This window comes from Zalophus californianus, chromosome 9, assembly GCF_009762305.2.
Source record: "Zalophus californianus isolate mZalCal1 chromosome 9, mZalCal1.pri.v2, whole genome shotgun sequence".
In the NCBI taxonomy this organism is placed as follows: domain Eukaryota; kingdom Metazoa; phylum Chordata; class Mammalia; order Carnivora; family Otariidae; genus Zalophus; species Zalophus californianus.
Window position 1 is genome coordinate 7003107 of NC_045603.1, and position 22991 is coordinate 7026097.

At 44.7% G+C, this 22991-nt stretch overlaps 1 protein-coding gene across 1 annotated transcript; it reads left to right on the forward strand.

Annotated features, from left to right (window-relative positions):
• Positions 1 to 14589: 14589 nt before the first annotated feature.
• NDUFA6 (NADH:ubiquinone oxidoreductase subunit A6) lies at positions 14590 to 21962 on the forward strand. Its single transcript, XM_027592440.2, has 3 exons — positions 14590 to 14854; positions 20669 to 20784; positions 21711 to 21962. Exons 1-3 carry the CDS (start codon positions 14659 to 14661, stop codon positions 21840 to 21842), a joined length of 444 nt encoding a protein of 147 aa, XP_027448241.1. The 5' UTR covers positions 14590 to 14658; the 3' UTR covers positions 21843 to 21962.
• Positions 21963 to 22991: the final 1029 nt, after the last annotated feature.

Consider the following 22991-nt stretch of genomic DNA (forward strand, 5'->3'; position numbering starts at 1 on the left):
TTTAAATAACATACGAGTGAAATAAAAAATCTAAAAGAAAGTTAGAAGGTATTTTGAACTGAATGAAAATGAAAAAATATCAAAATGTGTGGGATGCAGTTAAAGCAGTACACAGAGAAAAAAATCACAGCACTAAAAATATCTGTATTAGAAAATAACAAATGTCTCAAATGAGTTACCTCGCTTTCTACTTTAAGGAACTGGAAATGGAAGAGCAAATAAAGCCCAGAGTAAGCACGAGAATTGAAATAAAAAAGATTAAAGTGAAAATAATTGAAATAGAATAGAGAAAAACAATAGAATAAAAATCAGTAAAACCAAAAGCTGGTTTTGTGAGGTCAACAAAATGTATAATTCTGTAAATAGACTAGACCAGAAAAAAAAAAAAAAGATACAAGTGATCAGTATCAAGAATGATGAAGGTAACAACGCAGATTCTACAGATACCAAAACAGTAATAAGGGAATATTATGAACACACCATACCAGTAAACTGGACAATATAGAGGAAATGGACAAAATCTTTAAAAAGACACAAAATACCAAAGCTCATGCAAGAAGAAATATATAACCTGATAACACAATATCTATTAGAGACATTAAATTTACTTAACTTTCCCACAAAGAAAACTCCAGATCCATATGGCGTCACTAGTAAATTCTACCAAACGTTTAAGGAAGAAATAATACCAATTCTACACACTCTTCCAGAAAAAGAGAAGAGAATACTTTCCATCTTACTGTATGAGGACAGCATTATCTCACATCCAAAACCAGACAAAGACAACACAAGAAAACTACAGGACAACATCCCTCATAAACACAGAGGCAAATATTATTAAGAAAATCTTGGGGCGCCTGGGTGGCTCAGTCGTTGAGCATCTGCCTTCGGCTCAGGTCATGATCCCAGGGTCCTGGGATTGAGCCCCGAGTCAGGCTCCTTGCTGAGCAGGGAGACTGCTTCTCCCTCTCCCACTTCCCCAGCTTATGTTCCCTCTCTCCCTGTGTCTCTCTCTGTCAAATAAATAAAATCTTTAAAAAAAAAACTTAACTTGAGGGGTGCCTGGGTGGCTCGGGCGGTTGAGTGTCTGCCTTTGGCTTAGGTCATGATCTCCAGGTCCTGGGATCGAGCCCCATGTCAGGCTCTCTGCTCAGCGGGGAGCCTGCTTCTCCCTCTCCCTCTGTGCTCTCTCGCTCTTGCTCTCTCTCAAGTAAATAAACAAAATCTTTAAAAAAATATTTAAAGAGAAAATCTTAACTTGAAACTAACAACTTATAAAAAGGATAATGCACTATACCAAAGGAGTTTATCCTCAGGAATGCGAGGTTTTACCAACATTCCAAACCAATCAACAGAATTCACTATATTAACAAATGAAAAAAGAAAAAGCATATGATTATCTCAAAAGATGCACAAAAAAACATTTGATAAAATCAACATCTGTTCTGGAAAAAAAAAACAAAAAAACAAAACCTTCCAGCAAACTAGGAGGAGTTTGGAACATCCTCAACCTGATGAAAGACATCAATGAAAAACTTAGTGCTAACAATATACTCAGTAGTAAAATACTGAATACTTTCCCCCTAAGTTCAGGAATAAGGCAAGGATGTCTGCTTTCATCCTTTCTACATGATATACTAGAGGTTTTAGACAATGAACTCAGTCAAAAGAAAGAAATAATTGCGCTTTTCACCATTAGTAAACCTGCCATACTCCTGAAAAGGGCAATGATGTCAACAATAAAGCATAACATCAAACTTCTCCCACCCTGACTAATCTAGTCCAACAATCAACCTAACATTTGAAAATCTGATGTCAAACTCTATACTTTGAGTAGCAGATCTCCAGAGTCAGAGCCTTATTACTGCATGATTCAGCATTACATATATATAATATACATATATATATACCAAAAATGTATATCTTAGAATACTACTTGTGTCCATTTCATAAAAGAGCTATAACATTTTTCTCCATCAATTTCTGTGACAAATTGCAAATGAGACAAAAGCCTTTCACTTGAAAATATACCATAATGTTGCTCATTGATTAAATAATGTTTTTCAAATTCTGTAATCATAATCAGCCATTATAAAAGATGACCACTCCTTTCAATGAGCTACAAAGCTTAACATACAAAGAAAGAGAATAGAAGAGACAGAGAAAGAGAAGTAAAATCAGCTGGATTGGAAAGGAAGAAGTAAAACTGTCTTTATTTTGCAGAAAACATGATTGTGTATAAAATCCTACGGAATCATACAAAAAGCTACTATAGTTTAGCAAGGATGAAGGATACAAGATCAATATATAAAAACAAATTATATTTGCTGTGAACATAAAACTCCCCTAAAAAATAAAGTATATTTAAAAATTTTTAAAAGTCAGGGACGCCTGGGTGGCTCAGTCGGTTAAATGTCTGCCTCTGGCTCAGGTCATGATCCCAGGATCCTGGGATCGAGTCCTGCATCGGGCTCCTTGCTCGGCGGGGAGTCTGATTCTGCCTCTGCCTGCCGCTCCCCCTGCTTGTGCTCTCTCCCTCTCTCTCTGGCAAATAAATAAATAAAATCTTTAAAAATTTAGAAAGTCAATTATATTTCTATATAATAGCAATGAACAATTGGGAATTGAAATATTTTAATACACCATTTTTAATAGCATCAAAAATATGAAATGCGTAGAGAAAAATCTGACAAAAGATGTGTGCAAGATCTGTACACTAAGCATGGCAAAACACTCCTGAGAGAAATTAAAGAAGACCTACATAAGTGAAGAGATGTACCACGGTCACGGATCAGAGGATTCAACATTGTTAAAATGTCAACTCCACCCACAAATTGATCTATAAATTCAGTGTAATTGTGGTAAAAATTCCAGCAAACTTTTTAGTTGTTAAAACCAATATGCTGGGGGCGCCTGGGTGGCTCAGTCGGTCAAGCGACTGCCTTCGGCTCAGGTCATGATCCTGGAGTCCCGGGATCGAGTCCCGCATCGGGCTCCCTGCTCAGCGGGGAGTCTGCTTCTCCCTCTGCCCCTCCCCCGTTCGTACTCTCTCTCTCTCTCTCTCTCACTCTGTCTCTCTCAAATAAATAAAGAGAATCTTAAATAAAAAACTAAACTAAAATAAAATGGGCAAAAGATTTAAACAGATATTTCACCAAAGAAGATAAACAGATGGTAAATAAGCACATGGAAAGACTCTCAATATCGCTGGTCACTAGGGAAAGAAAATGCAAATTAAAACCATAAGCTATCACTGCATACCTACTAAAGACTGTCTCAAATAAGAAAGATTGACCGTTGACGAGAAATGGAATAACTGAAACTCTCAACCACTGCTGATAAGAATATAAAATGATATGACTAGTTTTGGGAGTTTGGAAGTTTCTTTAAAAATAAAAACATACACCGCTGTGTTACCTGCCATCCCATTCTAGGTATTTACCTGAGAAAGGAAACATATTCCACACAATGACATGTACACAAATATTCATAACAACTTTATTTGTAATAGCTCCAAAGTGGAAACAACCCAAATATGCATGAACAGGTGATTAAATAAACAAAATGCAGCCTATCCATATAATGGAATATGCTCAGCAATAAAAGGAATGGACCACTGATCCCCATAACAATAAGGATGAATCTCAAGATAGTTTTGCTGAGTGAAAGAAGCCCCCAAAGAAGGATACTTATGGGGTGCCTGGTGGCTCAGTCGTTAAGCGTCTGCCTTCGGCTCGGGTCATGATCCCAGGGTCCTGGGATCGAGCCCCGCATCGGGCTCCCTGCTCCGCAGGGGGCCTGGCTCTCCCTCTCCCGCTCCCCCTGCTTGTGTTCCCTCTCTCGCTGTGTCTCTCTCTGTCAAATAAATAAATAAAATCTTTTTTAAAAAAAGATACATACTGTATGATTCCATTTATATAAAATTTTACAAAATGCAAATACATTTTCATTGCAGAAAGCAGATCAATGGTTGTCTGGGATGGAGCTCCAAAGAGGGAGAGATGGGGTGCAGGGATTACAAAGGCACACGAGGAAGCTTTTACGGGTGATGGATATGCTCATTCTCTTAGTTGTGATGATGGTTTCACAAGTATATGTTATCAAATACCAATATCAACAGTTTGTTGTATGCCAATTATACATCAATAAAGTTGGTTTTAAAAAGAGTAAAGTGGGGCACCTGGGTGGCTCAGTTGGTTAAGCGTCTGCCTTCGGCTCAGGTCATGACCCCAGGGTCCTGGGATCGAGCCCCGCATCGGGCTCCCTGCTTCACGGGAAGCCTGCTTCTCCCTCTCCCACTCCCCCTGCTTGTGTTCCTGCTCTTGCTGTGTCTCTCTGTCAAATAAATGAATAAAATCTTAAAAAATAAATAAATAAATAAATAAATAAATAAATAAATAAATAAAATCTTTTAAAAAAAAAGGAAAGAAAGAAAGAAAAGAAAACATTAAGGCAGAGGGGAAAACCAGATTACCTAAAAAGAATAAAGACTCAGAATGGTATCAGAATTGCCACATGCGGGCGCCTGGGTGGCTCAGATGGTTGAGCATCTGCCTTCAGCTCAGGTCATGATCCCAGGGTCCTGGGATCGAGTCCCGCATTGGGCTCCCTGCTCAGCGGGGAGCCTGCTTCTCCCTCTGCCTCTCTCTCTCTCTCTCTCTCTCTCTGTCTCTCATGAATAAATAAATAAAATCTTAAAAAAAAAAAAAAAAAGAATTGCCACATGCAATACTAACTGCCAGAGGAGAGTGGAGTAACATTCTACAGAGTTCTGAGGGGAAATGATTGTGACTCAAGAATTCTGTGTGAGCCGAGTCAGCTCTCAGTGTCAGGACAAGAGGAAGGTTCTCAGTGGTCCCTGGGCCCAGACACCAGCCTGCCACCTGCACACTGCCTCCCTCTCCTACCTCACACCACGGAGGTAAAAGAATGTAGATCTGAAAATAAATCCATAATAGCACTGGAAAACAAAAGGTGATGCCTGTTACACTAGAAGCTCTAAGGAATCCCTCAATAATGGAAGGCGGAAGAAGGGGGTTGGCAGGGGACACAAAGCACTAAACACAGGCAGAGCGCATCGTCATGAAAGGTGGAAGGTCCTTGGGGGTCTCTGTTCATCAAAGTGATAGGTCTGGGCAGCAGGACAGAACCTGCTCAGGAAAACTGGCTGGGGGACTCATGTGAAGCAGAAATGTGAGAGACTTCCTCTCTCCCCACCTGTGGCAAGCAGACAAAAACAGAGGTACCAACCAGCAGCTGAGAGCAACACATTGAGGGTTCTTGGCCAGAGAAGTGCTGGGTGGCTGGTAACGAACACCCAGCAGGAATGGGGAGCCCCAGCGCCCTAAAGTCTAACCACAAGTACAGCCTGACAGGCAATGTGCTTTCATGACCCCACATAGACGAATAGCACGGCACAATAAATAAAAGCATTCAAAAAGTCTATCAAAGTATTTTTTTAAAGATTTTATTTATGGATGCCTGGGTGGCTCAGTTGGTTAAGCGACTGCCTTCGGCTCAGGTCATGATCCCGGAGTCCCGCATCGGGCTCCCTGCTCGGCGGGGAGTCTGCTTCTCCCTCCGACCCTCTTCCCTCTCGTGCTGTCTCTCTCTCTCGAATAAATAAATAAAATCTTTAAAAAAAATAAAGATTTTATTTATTTGTCAGACAGAGCGAGTGCACAAGCAGGGGGAGCGGCAGGCAGAGGGGGAGGGAGAAGCAGGTTCCCCGTGGAGCACGGAGCCCGATGCGGGGCTCGATCCCAGGAGCCCGAGATCATGACCTGAGCCAAAGGCAGACGCTTAACTAACTGAACCACCCAGGCATCCCTCTCAAAATACCTTTAAAAAGAATATGTTTGCAACCTTGGAGTAGAAAAGATCTTCTTACAAATAAGACACGGGGCAGGTGGGGGGGGTTGGTGCCTGGGTGGCTCAGTCAGTTAAGCCTCTAACTCTTGATTTCACCTCAGGTCATGATCTCAGGGTCGTGAGATCGAGCCCCGCATTGGGGTCCAAGCCCAGCACGAGTCTGCTTGAGATTCTCTTGCTCCCTCTCCATCTGCCCCTCCCCGCCCTCTCAAATAAATAAAATCTTTTAAAAAAATAAATAAGACACAAAATACTTAGACTATATAAATATGTAAACTTCTATATGACAAAGCCATCAACAAAGTTGAAAACAAACAAGAAATTGGGTATTTGCAGTATATGTGGCAAAAATTAATACAGAGACCACAAAAAATATTCCTGCAAATCGATTGGACAATGAAATAGAAAAATGGGCAAAGGATACGAAGAAATAAAAGTGGCCACATGACAAGCAGCTCAATTTCATTAATAATCATGAAAATTTTAAAAAAAAGAGAGCTATTATTTTTCTCCCCTCAAGTTGGCAAAACTGTAAAACTGATAAATGTTGAAGTGGGTGCAAGGAACCAGTACTTTCAATCACTGAGGAGAGAGCACTTGGCAATACTTAAGTAAAATGCACCTACCTTTTGCCTCAGCAATTCTACTTCTAATTATCTGTTCCAGAGAAAACCCCACTCAGGTAGGCTTAAATGAGGCATGAATGAAGATGTCCCTTGGTTTTAATAGCACAGACGTGGAAACCACTAGATCTATGAATAGGGGAACAGCTGAAATATGAAATATGATATATCCACATTACAAATTCTTTCCAGAACTGACATGAATCAGATCTAGAGAAACTGAGAGAATGATCTTGGAGACATTTAGTGAAAAAAGTAAGATGGGTATGGTAGGAGCCATGAATACACAACCTCCCCGAAATTTCAGCCCACAAATTCAAATGTGCAAGAAGTAGTGAAATTGCACACTTCTTTGTTGTTATATACGGTTATATCATTTTAAACTCTGAGCCCTCAACTCAAGTTGGCGGGAAATGAATCCTAAGCCATTCCTGAGGCATTGTTGCCACTCACCCCCTGCCCAGAATATTACCAGATTCCAGGAGTTTGTGCAGTGCCAAGGCTTACGAGGGCAAGGACTATGTCTCCATCTCCTCTATGTCCTCTGTATTTGGCTCAATGGCTGGCCGCAAACACCACTCAGGAAATGTCTGGGGAAATGCAGGCCATGGTCACACAGAGGGTAAGGGCCCAAAATCCAGATTCCTGCCCCCTACTCTCTGCTCCTGAGGACTCTGATTTCGGCCCATGCTTTGTGAGATCTCCCTCTCTAGGTGGCAACCTGAAGTGATAAGGTTATTTTCAGAGCCAGCTTCACAGGCATGTAACGTATGCATTCACATGGGGCCCTGGGCTCAGATGTACCACACCTGGTGTATCTCCCCCTTCCTGCGGAGTACTGTCAGAGGAGACCTAGTGGAGAGGCGGGACTTTCACCTTTGACCATTGGTAAAAAAGCAACCTCCCTGCCATGGTGTCTGTGGAAGCCACAGGGGAGGGGCAGTGATGAGGCACTCGACCCTTAGCGACCCGAGAGGTGTAAGAGGAAGGTCTGTAGGCAGCCAGAGCTACCTCTCCTGCTGACTACTACGAGGCCCTCCTTAGTGCCAACTAAGGCCGAGTGGGGAACCTGGACTTCTTCCCCGACTTGTAGTAACAAGGAAGCTTCTCCATTTCCCCTGCCGGAGTGGTGTCAAAGGAAGCTACCATTAAAAAAAAAATTTTTTTAGGGGTGCCTGGGTGGCTCGGTTGGTTAGGTGACTGCCTTCGGCTCAGGTCATGATCCTGGAGTCCCGGGATCGAGTCCCGCATCGGGCTCCCTGCTCAGCGGGGAGCCTGCTTCTCCCCCTAACCCTACCCCCCTCATGTACTCTCTCTCTCTCTCTCTCTCTCATTCTCACTCTCTCAAATAAATAAATAAATCTTTAAAAAAAATTTTTTTTAATAAGCTCCAGGATCTCATAACATAATACCCAAAATGTCCAGGTTTCAATTAAAAAATCCCTCATCATATCCAAAACAAGAAACAGCTTAAATTGAACAACAAAAAACCAATCACTAGATGCCAACAGCAAGATGACAAAGGCAGAATTATCTGCAAAGATTTTAAAGCAGCCATCATAAACATGCTTCAACAAGCATTTATGAACATGCCTGAAACAAAATAAAAAAGAGTCTCAGCAAAGAAACATTAGATAAGGAAGTGTGCCTGGGTGGCTCAGTCGGTTGAGCGTCTGCCTTCAGCTCAGCTCAGGATCCCAGGGCCCTGGGATCGAGCCCCACGTCGGGCTCCCTGTTCAGCGGGGAGCCTGCTTCTCCCTCTCCCTCTGCCTGCCCCTCCCACTGCTGGTGCTCTCTCTCTCTCTCTCTGTCAAATAAATAAATAAAATCTTAAAAATCTTTTTATTTTATTTATCTGAGACAGAGAGAGAACATGAGTGGGGGTTGAGGGTCAGAGGGAGAGGATGAACGAGAAGCAGCTCCCCACGGAGCAGGGAGCCCGACGTGGGGCTCGACTCCAGGACCCTGGGATCCTGACTTGAGCTGAAGGCGGATGTTTAACTGACTGAGCCACCCAGGCGCCCCTCAACTGACTTTTGATAAAGGTGCAAAAGCAATTCAGTGGAGAAAAACTGGCTTTTCAACAAATGGCTCTGGAGTAATTGGACATCCACAGGCAAAAAAAAAAAAAAAAGAAAAGAAAAGAAAAGAAAAGAAAAAGAATCTTTATCTAAATCTAACACCTTATACAAAAGTTATTTCAAAATGCATCATGTACTTAAATGTAAAACATAAAGCTTTGGGGGAAAAAATCATAGAAAATCTTCTGAACCTAGGGCTTGGCAAAGGGTTCTTCGATATGACACCAAAAGCACAATCCATAAGACGGAAAAGGTTGATAAATTGGCTTTCATCAAAATTAAAGACCTTTGCTCTGGGAAAGACTCTGTTGAGAAGATGAAAAGACAAGCTACAGAGTGGGAGGAAATATCGGCAGAAGGACTAGTTTCTAGATTATATAAAGAACTCTTAGAATTCACCAGGTAAACAAACAATCTAATTAGAAAATGAACAAAAGACATGAAAAGACATTTCAGTAGAGAGAATATAAGATGGGAAATAAGCATTTAAAAGGATGTTCAACATCACTACCCATAAGGAGAATGCAAATTAAAACAATGAGGTATCCCTACACATCTATCAGAATGGCTAAAATACAAAAGTTGCTGCAGCAGTGCAGAACAGGATATGGAGAACTAGACCACTTGTACCTTGCTAATGGGAATGTAAAATAGTTCAGTCACTCTGGAAGACAATTTAGTAGTTTCTTAAACAACCAAATACGTAGCAAACATATGACCCAGCAGTTGTGCTCCTTCCTGGGCATTTATACCACAGAAACGAAGGCTTATGTTAACACAAAAGTTATACACAAACGTTTATAGCAGTTTTATTTATAATAGCCAAAAACTGGAAACAACTCAGATGTCCTGTAAGGGGTGGGTGGTTAAACTGCGGTCTATCCGTACCAGAGAATAGTACTCAGAAATAAAAAGGAATAAATTACTGATACACATAACAACCTGGATGACTCTTGAGAGTATTACGCTGAGTGAAAAAAAAAAAAAAAAAAAAGCCTATCCGAAAGGTAATATACTACAGTGGCTCAGTCGTTAGGCGTCCGCCTTCGGCTTGGGTCATGATCCCAGGGTCCTGGGATCGAGCCCCACATCGGGCTCCGTGCTCTGCGGGAAGCCTGCTTCTCCCTTTCACTCTCCCCCTGCATCTGTTCCCTCTCTCGCTGTGTCTCTCTCTGTCAAATGGATAAATAAAATCTTAAAAAAAAAAAAGTATAACATTCTTTTTTTTTTTTTTAAGATTTATTTATTTGAGAGAGCGAGAATGAGAGAGAGAGAGAGCACATGAGAGGGGAGAGGGTCAGAGGGAGAAGCAGGATCCTCGCCGAGCAGGGAGCCCGATGCGGGACTCGATCCCGGGACTCCAGGATCATGACCTGAGCCGAAGGCAGTCGCTTAACCAACTGAGCCACCCAGGCGCCCAAAAGTATAACATTCTTGAAATGACAAAATGGAGTCCCTTTATCAGGGACTAAGAAGGGGTTGGGGGAAGGGAAACACGAGGGATCCTTGTAATGGGAATGTTCTGTATCTCGATTGTATCAATGTCAATATTCTGGTGGTTCTATTGTTACTATCATTTTACAATACGCTACCATTGGGAAAAACTGAGTAAAGGGCACACCTGACCTTTCTGTTTTATTTCTTATACATATGAATCTACAATTTACTTTAAAATGTGTGGTATAACACAGGGAAAATGATAAAAGCCGCTTTCCCTTCCCCATAGGGACCAGAAAGAAAAGGCTGAGCCGGAGGCACTGTATGGCTGTGTTTCTGGACCCTGATGAATCAGTTCCTGGTTTTGCCTCCATCTGGGGACTCCAAGTGGGGTGAGAGAGGGAGGGAGTGGACGAAAAACACTGAATAAGAAATTTGGGGAGCTAGTTCTCACTCCACTATCAACTGAACAAGTCTCATAAATGTCGATGGCTTCAATTTGACTCAATGTAACATTCACTGGGTACCAAGGACACTGGCAAGAGGGGCTGGGGGTAGTGGTTAGCCTTTAACCCACATCTATATCAACACCCTCCCCCCAATAGAGTAACATTCTTTGTTACAGAATATTGACATTTTCTTAATTTGGGGCATAATGTACAATGTAAGTAAAAAAATAGGGTCTTAGATGCAAACATAGGATCAAGAAAATACCCTGGATAAACTCCACCCCCTCCCCCACAAGACTGCCACCCTTCACTGGCTCTTGATCGCTAGGATCTACTCTGTGTAACATGTTATACGGATTGAGGCTAAAGAAAGTTAACAGGATTCTCATAATCTGATTAGTAGACACTTAACAAACATCTGTGTGCACCAAACATCTTCTAGGCACTTCACATTACATACATTACCTCATTTAATCCTCACAACCCCTGTGTGGTAGCCACTATTATCCCCATTTTACAGATGTGGAAACCAAAGTTCATGGGGGAAAGGTAACTTGACATACAGCTTGTAACTGGTATCAGGAACTGACAAAATCTTTTCACTATATACTACTTTGCTTCTAATTCTATAGAGCATATTTATCTTCTGTACTGTGCTAATCGTTCCCAATTTTCTAAAATCATTGTTTTTAACAGAGACAAATAGGGTTTTTTTTTTCTTTCTTTAAGGCAGAGAGAGCAAGAAGGCATTATTAAAATACACTGGACTTCACACATTTGAAAAATCATCCGAGGCCATTTTTCCCAATAGCTTGATTGAGATATAATTTACATAACATAAAATTTATCCTTCACTCATTTTAAGTGTACAATTCAATGGACTTTAGTCCATTTGCAAAGTTGTATGCTATACCACAAACTAATTTCAGAGCATCTCCCTCTGCCTAAACAGAAATGCAAATGATAAATTACTGAACACTACATCTGAGACTAATGATGTACTATATGTTGGCTTATTGAATTTAAATAAATAAAAAAACCCAGAAACCTCATGCTATAGGCACTCTGCATTCCCACTTAACCCACTCATCTGTGTAGATTTGCCTTTTCTGAACCCTTCATATAAATGAAATCATACAATATGTTTTTTGCATCTAGCTTTTTTCATTTAGCATAATGTTTTCGAGGTTCATCATAGCTGAAGAGCATTCCATTGTATGGATATATCCCACACTTTTAACCACTTTTTTTTTTTAATCCATCAGTTGATGGACTTTTGGGTTGTTTCTACTTTTTGGTTGCTGTGAACAATGCTGCTATGAACATTTGCATACGGACAAATGTTTTCATTTCTTCTGGGTAGATACTTAGGACTGGAGTTTTTAAGAAACTGCCAGGCTGTTTTCCGAAGAGGCTGCATCATTTTGCGTTCCCACCAGCCGTGTATGAGAGTTCCAATTTCTCCACATCCTCACCAACACTGACTATTGTCTTTTTATTCCAGGATTCCAGTGGGCGAGAAATGGTATCTTGTTATGGTTTTGATTTGCATTTACCTAATGACTAACCATGTTGAGTGTCTTTTCATGTATTTATTGGTCACTGTATATCTTCTTTGGAGAAAAAGCTATTCAAATCCTTTGCCCATTAAAAAAATAGACTTTATTTTTTAGAACAGTTTTAGGTTCACAGCATAATTGAGTGGAATGTACAGAGATTTCCCATATACCCTTACCCCCCAACCCCAGACTCCCCTGTTATCAACATCCCCCTCCACCAGGGGTGCATTTGTTACAAGTGATGAACCCCCATTGACACACCACTGTCATCCAAAGCCCATAGTTTACATCAGGGTTCACTCTATGGGTTTGGACAAACATATAATAACAGGTATCAACCACTATAGTATCACACAGTCTATTCATTCCTTGCTCCCTCCCCCCAGCCCCTAGCAATCAATGATCTTTTTATTGTCTCCACAGTTTTGTCTTTTTCTGTTATGCCATAGAACTAGAATTATACCGCATACAGCCTTTTCACATCAGCTTTTTTCACTTAGTAATATCCATTTAACTTTCCTCCATGTCTTTTTTTTTTTAAGATTTTTTGATTGATTTTAGTGGGGGAGGGGGAGAGAGAGGGAGAGTCTTAAACAGACTCCACACTGAGCATGGAGCCCAACTTGGGGCTCCATCCCAGCACCCTGAGATCAAGACTGGAGCCGAAACCAAGAGTGGGCTGCTCAGCCCACACGCCACCCAGGCGCCCCCCCCCACGTCTTTTCATGGCTTGATAGCTCATATCTTTCTTTTTTTTTTTAAGATTTTATTTATTTATTCATGAGAGGCAGAGAGGGAGAGGGAGAAGCAGAGGGAGAAGCAGGCTCCCAAGGAGCAAGGAGCCCGATGAGGGACTCGATCCCAGGACCCTGGGATCATGACCTGAGCCGAAGGCAGACGCTTAACCATCTGAGCCACCCAGGCACCCAGCTCATATCTTTCTAATGCTAAAGAATATTCCATTGTGTGGATATACAAAAGTTTATTTATCCATTCACCTCCTGAAGGACATCTTGGTTGCTTCCAAGTTTTGGCAACTATGAATAAAGCTGCTATAAATATCCGTGTGCAGGTTTTTGGGTGAGTAAAAGTCTTCAACTCATTTGGGTGAAGACTAAGGAAAGTGATGGCTGGATCATATGGGAAGAGCATGTTTAGTTCTGTTAAGAAATTGCCAAACTGACTTCCAAAGCGGCTGTCTGATTCTTCATTCTCACCAGCAGTGACAGAGTTCCTGCCACTGGGTTTGTCACCTTTGCTTTTTTTTTTTTTTACACTAGGCTCCACGCCCAACACGGGACTTGGACTCGTGGCCCTGAGATCAAGAGTCAGATGTTCTACCTACTGAGCCAGCCAGGTGCCCGCCCCATCTTTGCTTGTTTTTAAATTGGGCTATTTGTCTTTTTATTACTGAGTTGTAAGAGTGTTTGATATATTCTAGATACAAATACTTTATGGAATATATGATTTGCAAATATTTTCTCCCAGTTTGTGAGTTGTTTTGGAGGCCATTTTTTTTTTCAATGAAAAGGAATGTTAAACACTAAATTCATGATAGTGGTTACTCCTGGAGGAGGCAGGAGCGTGTAGGGGGTTAGAATTAGAGAGATGTGATGATGTAGGTGCTGTGAGAGGTAGAGCACAGACTCCAGGGCCAGCTACCTGAGTCTCAAGCCAACCCTGTCAAGTAACTTTGTCTCTCTGTGTCTCAGTTTTCTCATCTGTAAAATGTGTCTAACAGTGCTTATCCCACAGGTGTGTTGTGATGCATGTGTTCATGTGCCTGGACCCTACACCACCTGTCTCCTGGGGTGCTAACAGAACCTCTCTGATCCATGAGATTAAAGACCAGGTAAAATGGTCTAGCGAGCCTAGTGCGCGGCCTGCCCTGCGTTAGCGGTTATTTCTCCCTTAGCAGCCCATGGTCAGAGGCAACCTCAGCAGAAAATGCCAGCAAAATGCCTCAGCAGAAAAATGCCAGCAACGGAGGGGGTACCCGGGACGGTCGATGCAAGGCTCCTTCCAGCTCCACATTTCTGGGCTGCTTTTCACAGAGAGCCACAGGTTAGGATGCACACGTTCTTGTCTAAAACGGGGCTGATGATAGAACCTACCTCCCCGGGATGTGGAGAAGCGCCAGGAAGCCAACAGCCAGGAAAGCGCTTTGGCAGCTACACAGCGCTCCCGAAGAGTTGGTTTACTGGGGAAATAAAGAAAAAAATGTGGCAGCAGAAAAATCACACAAGGGGCCAGGCCAGCGCCAAGGAAGCCCAGGCGCCAAGAGGGGCTTCCGCCGCTCCTGGGGACCCTCCGGCGAAAACGAGCCGCGAAGCTCTGCGAGGCCCGCGCGCCCAGGGGCGCAACCAAAGGAGCGCGGCGAGCAGGTGGCCGGCGGGACGCTGGGGGACGCCAGGCAGCTGCTCCGCGGCTAGTCTGGCGCTCGAGCGTCCCCTGGCGGCACGGTTGGGGCACGGTTAGGCCCGCCAACGGCTGAGCAGGGGTTTCCGCACCTGGGCATGCGCAGCCCCCAGCGGCCGTTCCCACCCAGAGACGGAGGCCTCCAAGCCATTCAGAGAGCCCCACAGCTATCCTCCCGCCTACCCGTGGCGCCTAGGGGCGTGGCTTTCGGTTTTAGCCAATGACAAAAGGCTTTCGCCCTTCAGCCGCCCTAGCGGAAGGTGGTTTCTTTAGCAAGATGGCGGCGAGCGGCCTCCGGCGGGCCGCTGCTGCGGCTCCCACGTCAGTGAAGCCCATTTTTAGTCGGGACATGAACGAAGCCAAGCGGAGGGTGCGCGAGTTGTACCGCGCCTGGTATCGCGAGGTGCCGAACACCGGTGAGAGGCCGCGGCGCACGCGGGGCTCCGGACGCAGCCGCCCAGGGTCGCAGCCGTCCTGGCCTCCCATTTCTCCCGGGACGAGCTGAGGTCACCGACTTGGGCACAGGCGACTCCGGGTGCTTCAGGGGAGGAGGGCCAGCCGAGCATTGGTGGACCGGACCCGGCGGCGGCGCCAGACTCGAGCCGTGCCCTGCCACCGAACCAAGCTTCTGGGAGCCCTGGGCGCGTTGGCCCTTCTGTCCCCCGCAGTTCTTAACGAACCCGTGGGAGGGAGAGCAGGGACTGTGGATGACGTGCTCATTTTATAGGTGAGGCCTGTGAGGCTCCTAGAGGCGAGGTGATGCCCCCGAGGCCCAGAGCCCGCCCTTGATGGATCCGGAACCCAAAGTCAGCCGTAGAGTTCCTGAATGTTTTTACAGGTGCCCATTAGGTTGTATAAACAAAGTGGCGGCAGGACTTGAGCGGTCATCTGTTTCCCACATCTCCCACAGAGAAACAGACCACCAGAGAAGGGAAGTGACTTTCCCAAGGTCATCCAGTTAAGTCCGTGGGGCCTTTTTCCAGTCCAGGTGAGATGGCCTCCTCCCAGGTCCGGTTTCCCAAGCTTGCTCCCTAGCTCTACCTGTCTCTCCTGTTTCTTAGGAACTCATCCCCTCCCCCCGAATGGCCTGCCCGCTACTGTCTCCCTGTCCCCTGCCTTCACTTAGATGTCCAGGAACCAATCTGTTCACTGGAAGGACTGAAATACAAGGTCCCTGGATGCGGAGATTCTGTTTTCTTATATTGGCATTCCCCGTCAGCACTGCCCAATGGCTCTGACGAGAGGAAGATTGGAGGGAAATCCCACCTAAACTGTCAAGGACCCTACAAATGTCAGGGGCTGTTGATATTTTGTTGTTTTGTTGATTGTGTTTGAACGTGGACTGTCAGTGCGCGTCTCAGAGGGAAGGTGTTTTTAAAGTGAGCTAGAGCACCATAGCTCCCCTCGGGGCTGTCACTTCCCTGCCGGTGTGTGAGAAGCAATAGAATGTGGTAGTTACAGAGACTTGCCTCCAGACCTTGCCCCCTTACTAGCTGTGTGACCTTGAGCAAATTATTTTATCTTGCTATGCCTCCGTTTCCTCATCTGTAAAATGAGCATCATGATAGTACCTTCTTCAGAGAGTAGCCTTTATTAAATCGGTAATATTTCTAAAGTGCTGAGGGTAAGCCCTGGCACTTCATTAGGTACTCACTGAATGTTGGCTGCTACTGTTGTTTTTATTATGATGATGATTATTAATTATTACTGTTACTTATAGCAGGAGCATCCATGCAGAATCCAGTTTTTTTGATGTATGAGAACTGTCTGCTCCACAGTGTCCCTATCCTGAACCTGACTTGCTGAGAGGTTGCTCATGACCAGAGCTTAGACGCCGGGATACAAGGGAGGGAGAAACTTAAGTGAACTGCTGGTTCAGGGACTGCAAACTTAAATGCCTTCAGGGGACAGGTGGATAATAGGTATAGGGAAGTGACAGTAGCAAGTGTCTGCGTTTGTGTGTTTGGGGCAGGGGAGGGGGGTGTATTCAATTGGGGATGTTTTAAAGAGAGAATGCTTGCCTAGCAGACTACTGCTATGAGTGCCCAGAACGCTTTCTTGTTGCAGAGAGGAGTAGGAGGTAGGGAACAAGACCCAGATGCAGGAAGAATGGTTTGCAAAGGGTTAAAAAAAAAAAAAAATCAGTGGCTGAGTTGAGGATAGACCGAGTTATCCACAGTCAGGACCCAGAAGTTTTTAAACTATCCCCTCTCAGGAATTCCCCTCAAATACTGTTTGAGAAGATCATTCCAGAGACAGAAGGGTCCTGAAAGGAATCTCGGGGTTGTGGGATCAAGGGGCGGGGGCGGGGAGGGGGCGGGGCGGGTCAAAGGGGTGGTACCTCCCTATGGGGAGGATTGGTGGTCTGTAGCTGGTCGTCTGTAGGTGGTCAGTTGCTCAGGCCTGTGCCTACGCTGGTGTCATGCTATCTATCGTTGGGACTCCAGCTGAGGAACCAAACCAAGAATTGGGAATAGTAATAGTATTTTTAATAACATTTATTTATTATTTTTTTTTAAGATTTTATTTATTATTTGAGAGACAGCGAGAGAGGGAACACAAGCAGGGGGAGTGGGAGAGGGAGAAGCAGGCCTCCCGCCGAGCAGGGAGCCCGACGCGGGGCTCGATCCCAGGACCCTGGGATCCTGACCTGCGCTGAAGGCAGATGCCCAACGACTGAGCCACCCAGGCGCCCCTAATAACTGACATTTTTTGAATTGCATACATATGGCCCAGCACTATGCTAAATGCTTTACACTGCCTTATTTGAGGGTGGGTTCTAATTGTGTCCTTGTCTTACAGATAAGAAAACTGAGGCATGTAAATGTGTCTCATCACACCGTTAGTAAGGAGAGGAGCCACCCTTCAGACCCTGACTATCCAGCTGTTACACCTGGCTCTTGGCTCCTGCTCGAGTTTTCCCCCGAATCTCATGGGACCCAGTGACCCTGCACGTGCATAGCAGCCATTTGCCTGGGTGGTGGCTGCCTTGCACGGGAGCACAGAGACAGAACTGCCTTCCTTCGACTCCCTCCACTGAAAAAATATTACATGAGGCTTGCTGGTTACAAAACAGGAGAATTTTCTGTTGAAACTATTCATTTAATTTCCATTTCACTGGCTATCTCTTGTACAACAGGGCCGGTACGAGATGCCCAGAGATACAAAAGTGAATAAAACAACCCTGCCCTCAGGGGCCTTATGGTTTAGTCAGGAAGATAGGCATATATCCAGACCATTAAAACTTAAAATCGATGTATGGGGAGTAAGTGTTGAGATGTTTAAGGTTTATAGTTGCCTTACTGTTTACAAGATGTTGTCACTCGATTTTTGCCATGTTCCTATAAAGGAATTAGGTCTGAGGTTCTTTTCTTTCCTATTTTTTAGCTGAGGAGGCTGTACCCTAGTCAAGGTCATAGTTCATAATGGTGAGGGGACCTTACCCAGCTGCTTTGACCCCTGACCCCATGCTCTTCTCCAGTACACCATGCCGCTTTCCCATCTCAGGATCTCCCAGTGCCTGGTATGAATGCTCCCAAAGTGAATGGGAGCAAACAGCTGAGGATATCAGTGGCATCCCTCTTAATGTGTCAGAGCCTTTCTGACTCAGGAAAACTTTGACAGTAATTTTGGAAAAACACGCAGAGCCTGTGGGAAAGGCACCTTCATCCAAGAGGGGCACTTTGATACCTTCCTTTTGAGCCTCTTAGATTTTTTCAAAATTGCAATTTAAATATTCAGAATTCAAAGAATAAGCCAAGAAACTGAGTTGAGAAAAAGCAGTTGGAATTAATTTATACCAGGGTTTCTCAACACATTTGTGCTGGATAATTGTGGGGGCGGTCCTGTGCATTGTAGGATGTTTAACAACATCCCTGGCCCCTGCCCACTAGATGCCAGTAGCACTCTCCCTAGCTGTGACAACCCAAAATGCCTCCACACATTGCCAGATATTCTGGTGGGCAAAATCATTGCTGGTTTAAGAACCACCGAGTTAAACCAAAGCAGGTGATAGCTTAGGCTGTTCCTGTTTGCCTTCCCACAGCCTTTCTCACTGGAGGAGGGGCATGTTCTGAGGGTTGGGGTGGGAGGAGGGAGCCTAGATGGGCATTCAGGAATCTACGAACTGACACTGTAAGCAAAACTTTGCATATGTGCCTGTGCACATTTTCCTGAGGAGAAGACTTGTACACCCAGCGCCCTGGTGTGTAGTTCTGGAAATCATGAGGAACGGGAGCAAATGGGCACCAGCTCCCCTAGTATAGAGGGACCTTGTTTTTTTTAAACTCCCAAGGTTGGGCAGGGATCTAATATAAAAATGCAGGAAAGGTAAGCACTGATAGCAGGAGAAGAGTCCTTATAGTCATTTCCTTCAAAAAGCATCAGATTGGAAATTAAAAATAAACAACCTGAATTCCAGGCCCACACTTCCCAGGGAGCAATAGTATGACCTCAGGCAAGTACCCACAGTGCGGGAGGCCTCACTCCCCCCAAATGGGAGGGTTCTAAATTCCAGGATCCTTGTTAGTTTGCACTTGTTTTTGTGTCTCTTTGTCTTATTGTCCCTTTGTTTGCTCTTTTCTAAAATTCCTACTATGAGGGGCACCTGGCGTCTGACTCTTGGTTTCGGCTCAGGTCAAGATCTCGGGGTTGTGGGATCAAGCCCTCGTATAAGGCTTCCCGCTCAGTGGGGGGTCTGCTTCCCCTCTCCCTCTGCGCCTCCCCCTGCTCTCTCTCTTTCTAAAATAAAAAATAAAATCCCTATTATGATACGGACTGTGGTGGGAACCCAGATTTACAGCTTTGACCAATCTTCCAGGGGCTGGTACTCCCACCATGGTTGATTTTAAGCTACCAAAGTGAAGTCAGTGAAGGCAGATTCGGGAAGAGAGGCTCCATGAGAGTCTGCTCCAGCATTCCACTGGATCCCGAGTTCTTTCCAGTGTGAGTGATTTTCTGGCCCCGTTAACACTTACCTGTAAAGCTGGGCTGCGGTTTCTCCTGTTAGATTTCTGCTGTTGCTTATTCCCTGCTGGGATCAGCACGGCATGGTATTTTCCTCAGCAGAAGCTTTATTTTTCTATTGGTCACTAAATCGAGTATAGATTCGAACTTTATTGTCGATTCATTCAGTCACTCCATAGCTCTCGTGGTGTTCAGACGTTCTGATAATTCTGTAGACGAGAGTGGACATGTCACAAGAATGGCCAAAACACAGGGCTTCCTCACCAAATGAGCACACAGGTCTCCCCAGCCACATGCTCATTCTAGCCTGTGAGCCTTGTTTATGCTGTCCCCTCAGCCTAATGTACCCCGTCTTCCTAATCCCGCCTACCACACAAGGCCCTGTTCGTGCCCTTGTTGTCATCAGCAAATCCACTGAAGGCTGACTACCAGAGGATGGGAATACAAATGACTAAAACCTAATTTGCAAAGGACATGTGCCTCATATGAAGTCCTGGGTCCCTAAGGCTGTGCCACTCTTTTAGGCATCTGCTTAGCCAGGGATTGCTGAATATTGTGATTTTATGTTTGCATTTGTGGATGGTTGCCCCTCAGAACAGAATTTGAGAGAATAGAGGAGTTACATTGTAGACTGCTCCCTCCTTCCCCCGAGTAACCTGATGTGGCCGTAATCGCTGGCTGGACTGAAACCTTCCTTCCCTGCACACTCAGCAGTCTCCCTCAACCCTAAGTTTGTGTGCCGCACACACCTACACCACATCATTGCTTGTTAATTTCAACCCTGTCATCTTTTGCCAGTTCTATATGATGATAATGCTCACATTTTTGAGAGCTTATTCCATGCTGGCACTGTTCTAAGCATCTTGTCTCATGGAAGCCTCCCAACAGCTCTGGAGTTATGTGCTGTTATCATCCTCCTTTCCCTCAGAAACAAATACACTCCGGCACAGAGAAGTCCGCAGGATCACATGGGTGATGTGACAGCTGGGATTTGAAGCCAGGTTGTTCATACCCTTGAACTGTGCTATACTCCTCTTCAGATACGACGGTCTTGTCTCTTCAAACAAACTATAAGCTCCTTGAGAGCAGGCGCCACGTCTCCCTCTACAGCCGTAAGCACCTAGCTTAGGGTCAGGCTAGTAATATTTGCTGAATGAAATGAATGGGCAACCTGTTAATGTGTTCAGTGACTATCAATTGACTCAATTTTTGTAAAACAGGTTTTAACCATGTAATTTCTACCCTGAATCATGTTTTCTCTTTAGTGAACTTGTTCCAGCTAGACATCACCGTGAAGCAAGGACGGGATAAAGTCCGAGAAATGTTTATGAAGAATGCCCACGTCACAGACCCCAGGGTGGTGGATCTTTTGGTTATTAAGGTAATTGACCCTCCCTGACTGACTTAAGAGCAGCCAACTTGTCCAGAGCTTCTCAATTTTGTCTCCCAAGTTTAAAAAGCAACTACTAGGTCAGTAACTTCTGCTTAGTGTTTCAAAGAAACAGATGAACTTAGAGGTTATCGCCTGATTAAATATAAGATTGTTTAAAAAAAAAAAAACCAAACCCATTGGGGCTTGCATTTTTATTTTTTTTTAAAAGATTTTATTATTTGAGAGACAGTGCGCGCACATGAGCAGGGAGAGGGGCCGAGGGAGAGGGAGAAGCAGACTCCCTGTGAGCACAGAGCCCAACACGGGGTTTGATCCCAGGATCCTGAGATCATGACCTGAGCCGAAGGCAGACACTTAACCAGCTGAGCCATACAGGCGCCCCAGGACTTGTATTTTGAAAAAAGACATGAGGAAGGTTTGAAATTCTTCTTGAACCTCATTCCTAGAAGTTACTGCTTTACCAGGTTGCAGCTGGAAGAGGCAGGCTGGTTAGCTGAGTCCTGTGTAAATGGGATCAAATCCGAGGCCTGACTGTGTTATCTCTGGTCAGTCACATTAGCATCAGTGCGAACTTTAGCGTGGACCAGTACGTACCATGGAAGGAATGTTTAGCAGAAACCAAGTTAAGCCAGTTAGGTTAGGCAGTCATGGGGCAGGGGCCTATTGACCTGGAAGTCTCTCCTCTTGGGATCAGTTAGCTACAGAGTTAAAAAGTATTTGAAAGGCCGCAGAGATCAGTTAGCCCAACCACTCCATTTTCCAGATGCAGAAACTGCGGTCCTGACAGAGGATGTTACCTGCCCCAGGTGACTCAATAAGTTGGTGCCAGAGCAGAGAACAGAATCCGGGCCTTCGGTGTCGTGTTCCTTCCCCTTGGCCACTCTGACTGAACACCTCTCCCCTCACTTGTGCAGGGAAAGATGGAACTGGAGGAAACGATTAACGTATGGAAGCAGCGGACACACATCATGCGGTTCTTCCATGAAACAGAAGCGCCGAGGCCAAAGGATTTCCTTTCCAAGTTCTATGTTGGCCATGACCCGTGAAGTCACTCAGGGAAAAGGTGCATGTTGATATTTAAATATTTTAGAGCACAAATAAACTCAGTACGTGATGGTCACTTCCTAATAGAATTCCATTGGTGAGCCAGTGGGAAGTTCCTCTTCTGCAGTCTGTCTCACTTTTTGCCTGAACAAGTGGGGTCTTAGTATACACACCACCTGTTCTTTCCCTTTCCTGAAGTGTGGTGTTTCCTGTAAATTAGATTCTCTTTTCTCAGAGCTTTGCATGTCAGTAAACAGGAAGGATGAGGCCATCTGCTCAGAAAGTATCATTCTGGCTATCAGGCTGGATGACTTTGTTGAGGGAGAGAGAGAGAGAGGGTGGGGAGAGGGTCAGAGGGAGAGAGAGAATCTTAAGCAGGCTGCACGCCCAGCGCAGGGCCCCACTCAGGGCGCGATCTCCCGACTCTGAGATCACAACCTGAGCTGAAATCAAGAGTTGGATGCTTCACCCACTGAGCCACCCAGGCTCCCCAATTTAGCCGTGTTTCTACAGCCTCCAGGATTTGCTTGGTGTCACAGCACAGATTATCCAGAATTAGCCAGTGCTTACTGTCAGAGATGAGAGCAACACTAGGAGGCACAGAAGTACAGCTGCCAAGCTGGGCCATTCCTCCCTGGGTTCTGAAGAGGCCTAGCCTATCTACCTGCAACAAGCACGTCCTGAATGAAATTAACTTCCTACCCAGTTAGGTACTCTGCTAGGAACACTGTTGCTTAGTGCATACAGAACAGAAATATCTCTGTTTGTGCAAACCAGGCTATAGCTCCAGTGACAGGAGAATAAATGTCGACACAGGTTAAAGAACTCATCTCTGCTCTCGATGGTTCTTTCCCCAGACAGTCTAAATGCTGGAGAGAGGGGTTCGGGATCTGTAGGTAGTCACCCTGAGCATTCCCATATTTTTCTGCACCACCAACCCCTTTACTATCTTTTCATCTAAGGAACCCAAGTGTTGACAGATTCATTCTAATAACAATGTTTCTCAAGGAGTTTTAAGCAGTCACAGCTTATGACTGGTAATATAATAACTCGCCAGTGTTCCTCAACACAAAAACTTGAGGCTTTAGTTATCCTGTGCATCTTTACTGAGGGGAAAGTTTCTGTTGGGCTTTTGTAAATAATAATAATAG

Bases quoted from the DNA above. Each gene is read 5' to 3' on its own strand.
- NDUFA6 (XM_027592440.2), top strand. From the start codon at position 14,659: ATGACAAAAGGCTTTCGCCCTTCAGCCGCCCTAGCGGAAGGTGGTTTC. The intron at 14,855-20,668 runs GTGAGAGGCCGC...TTTTCTCTTTAG, and splicing joins TCGCGAGGTGCCGAACACCG to TGAACTTGTTCCAGCTAGAC. The intron at 20,785-21,710 runs GTAATTGACCCT...TCACTTGTGCAG, and splicing joins TGGATCTTTTGGTTATTAAG to GGAAAGATGGAACTGGAGGA.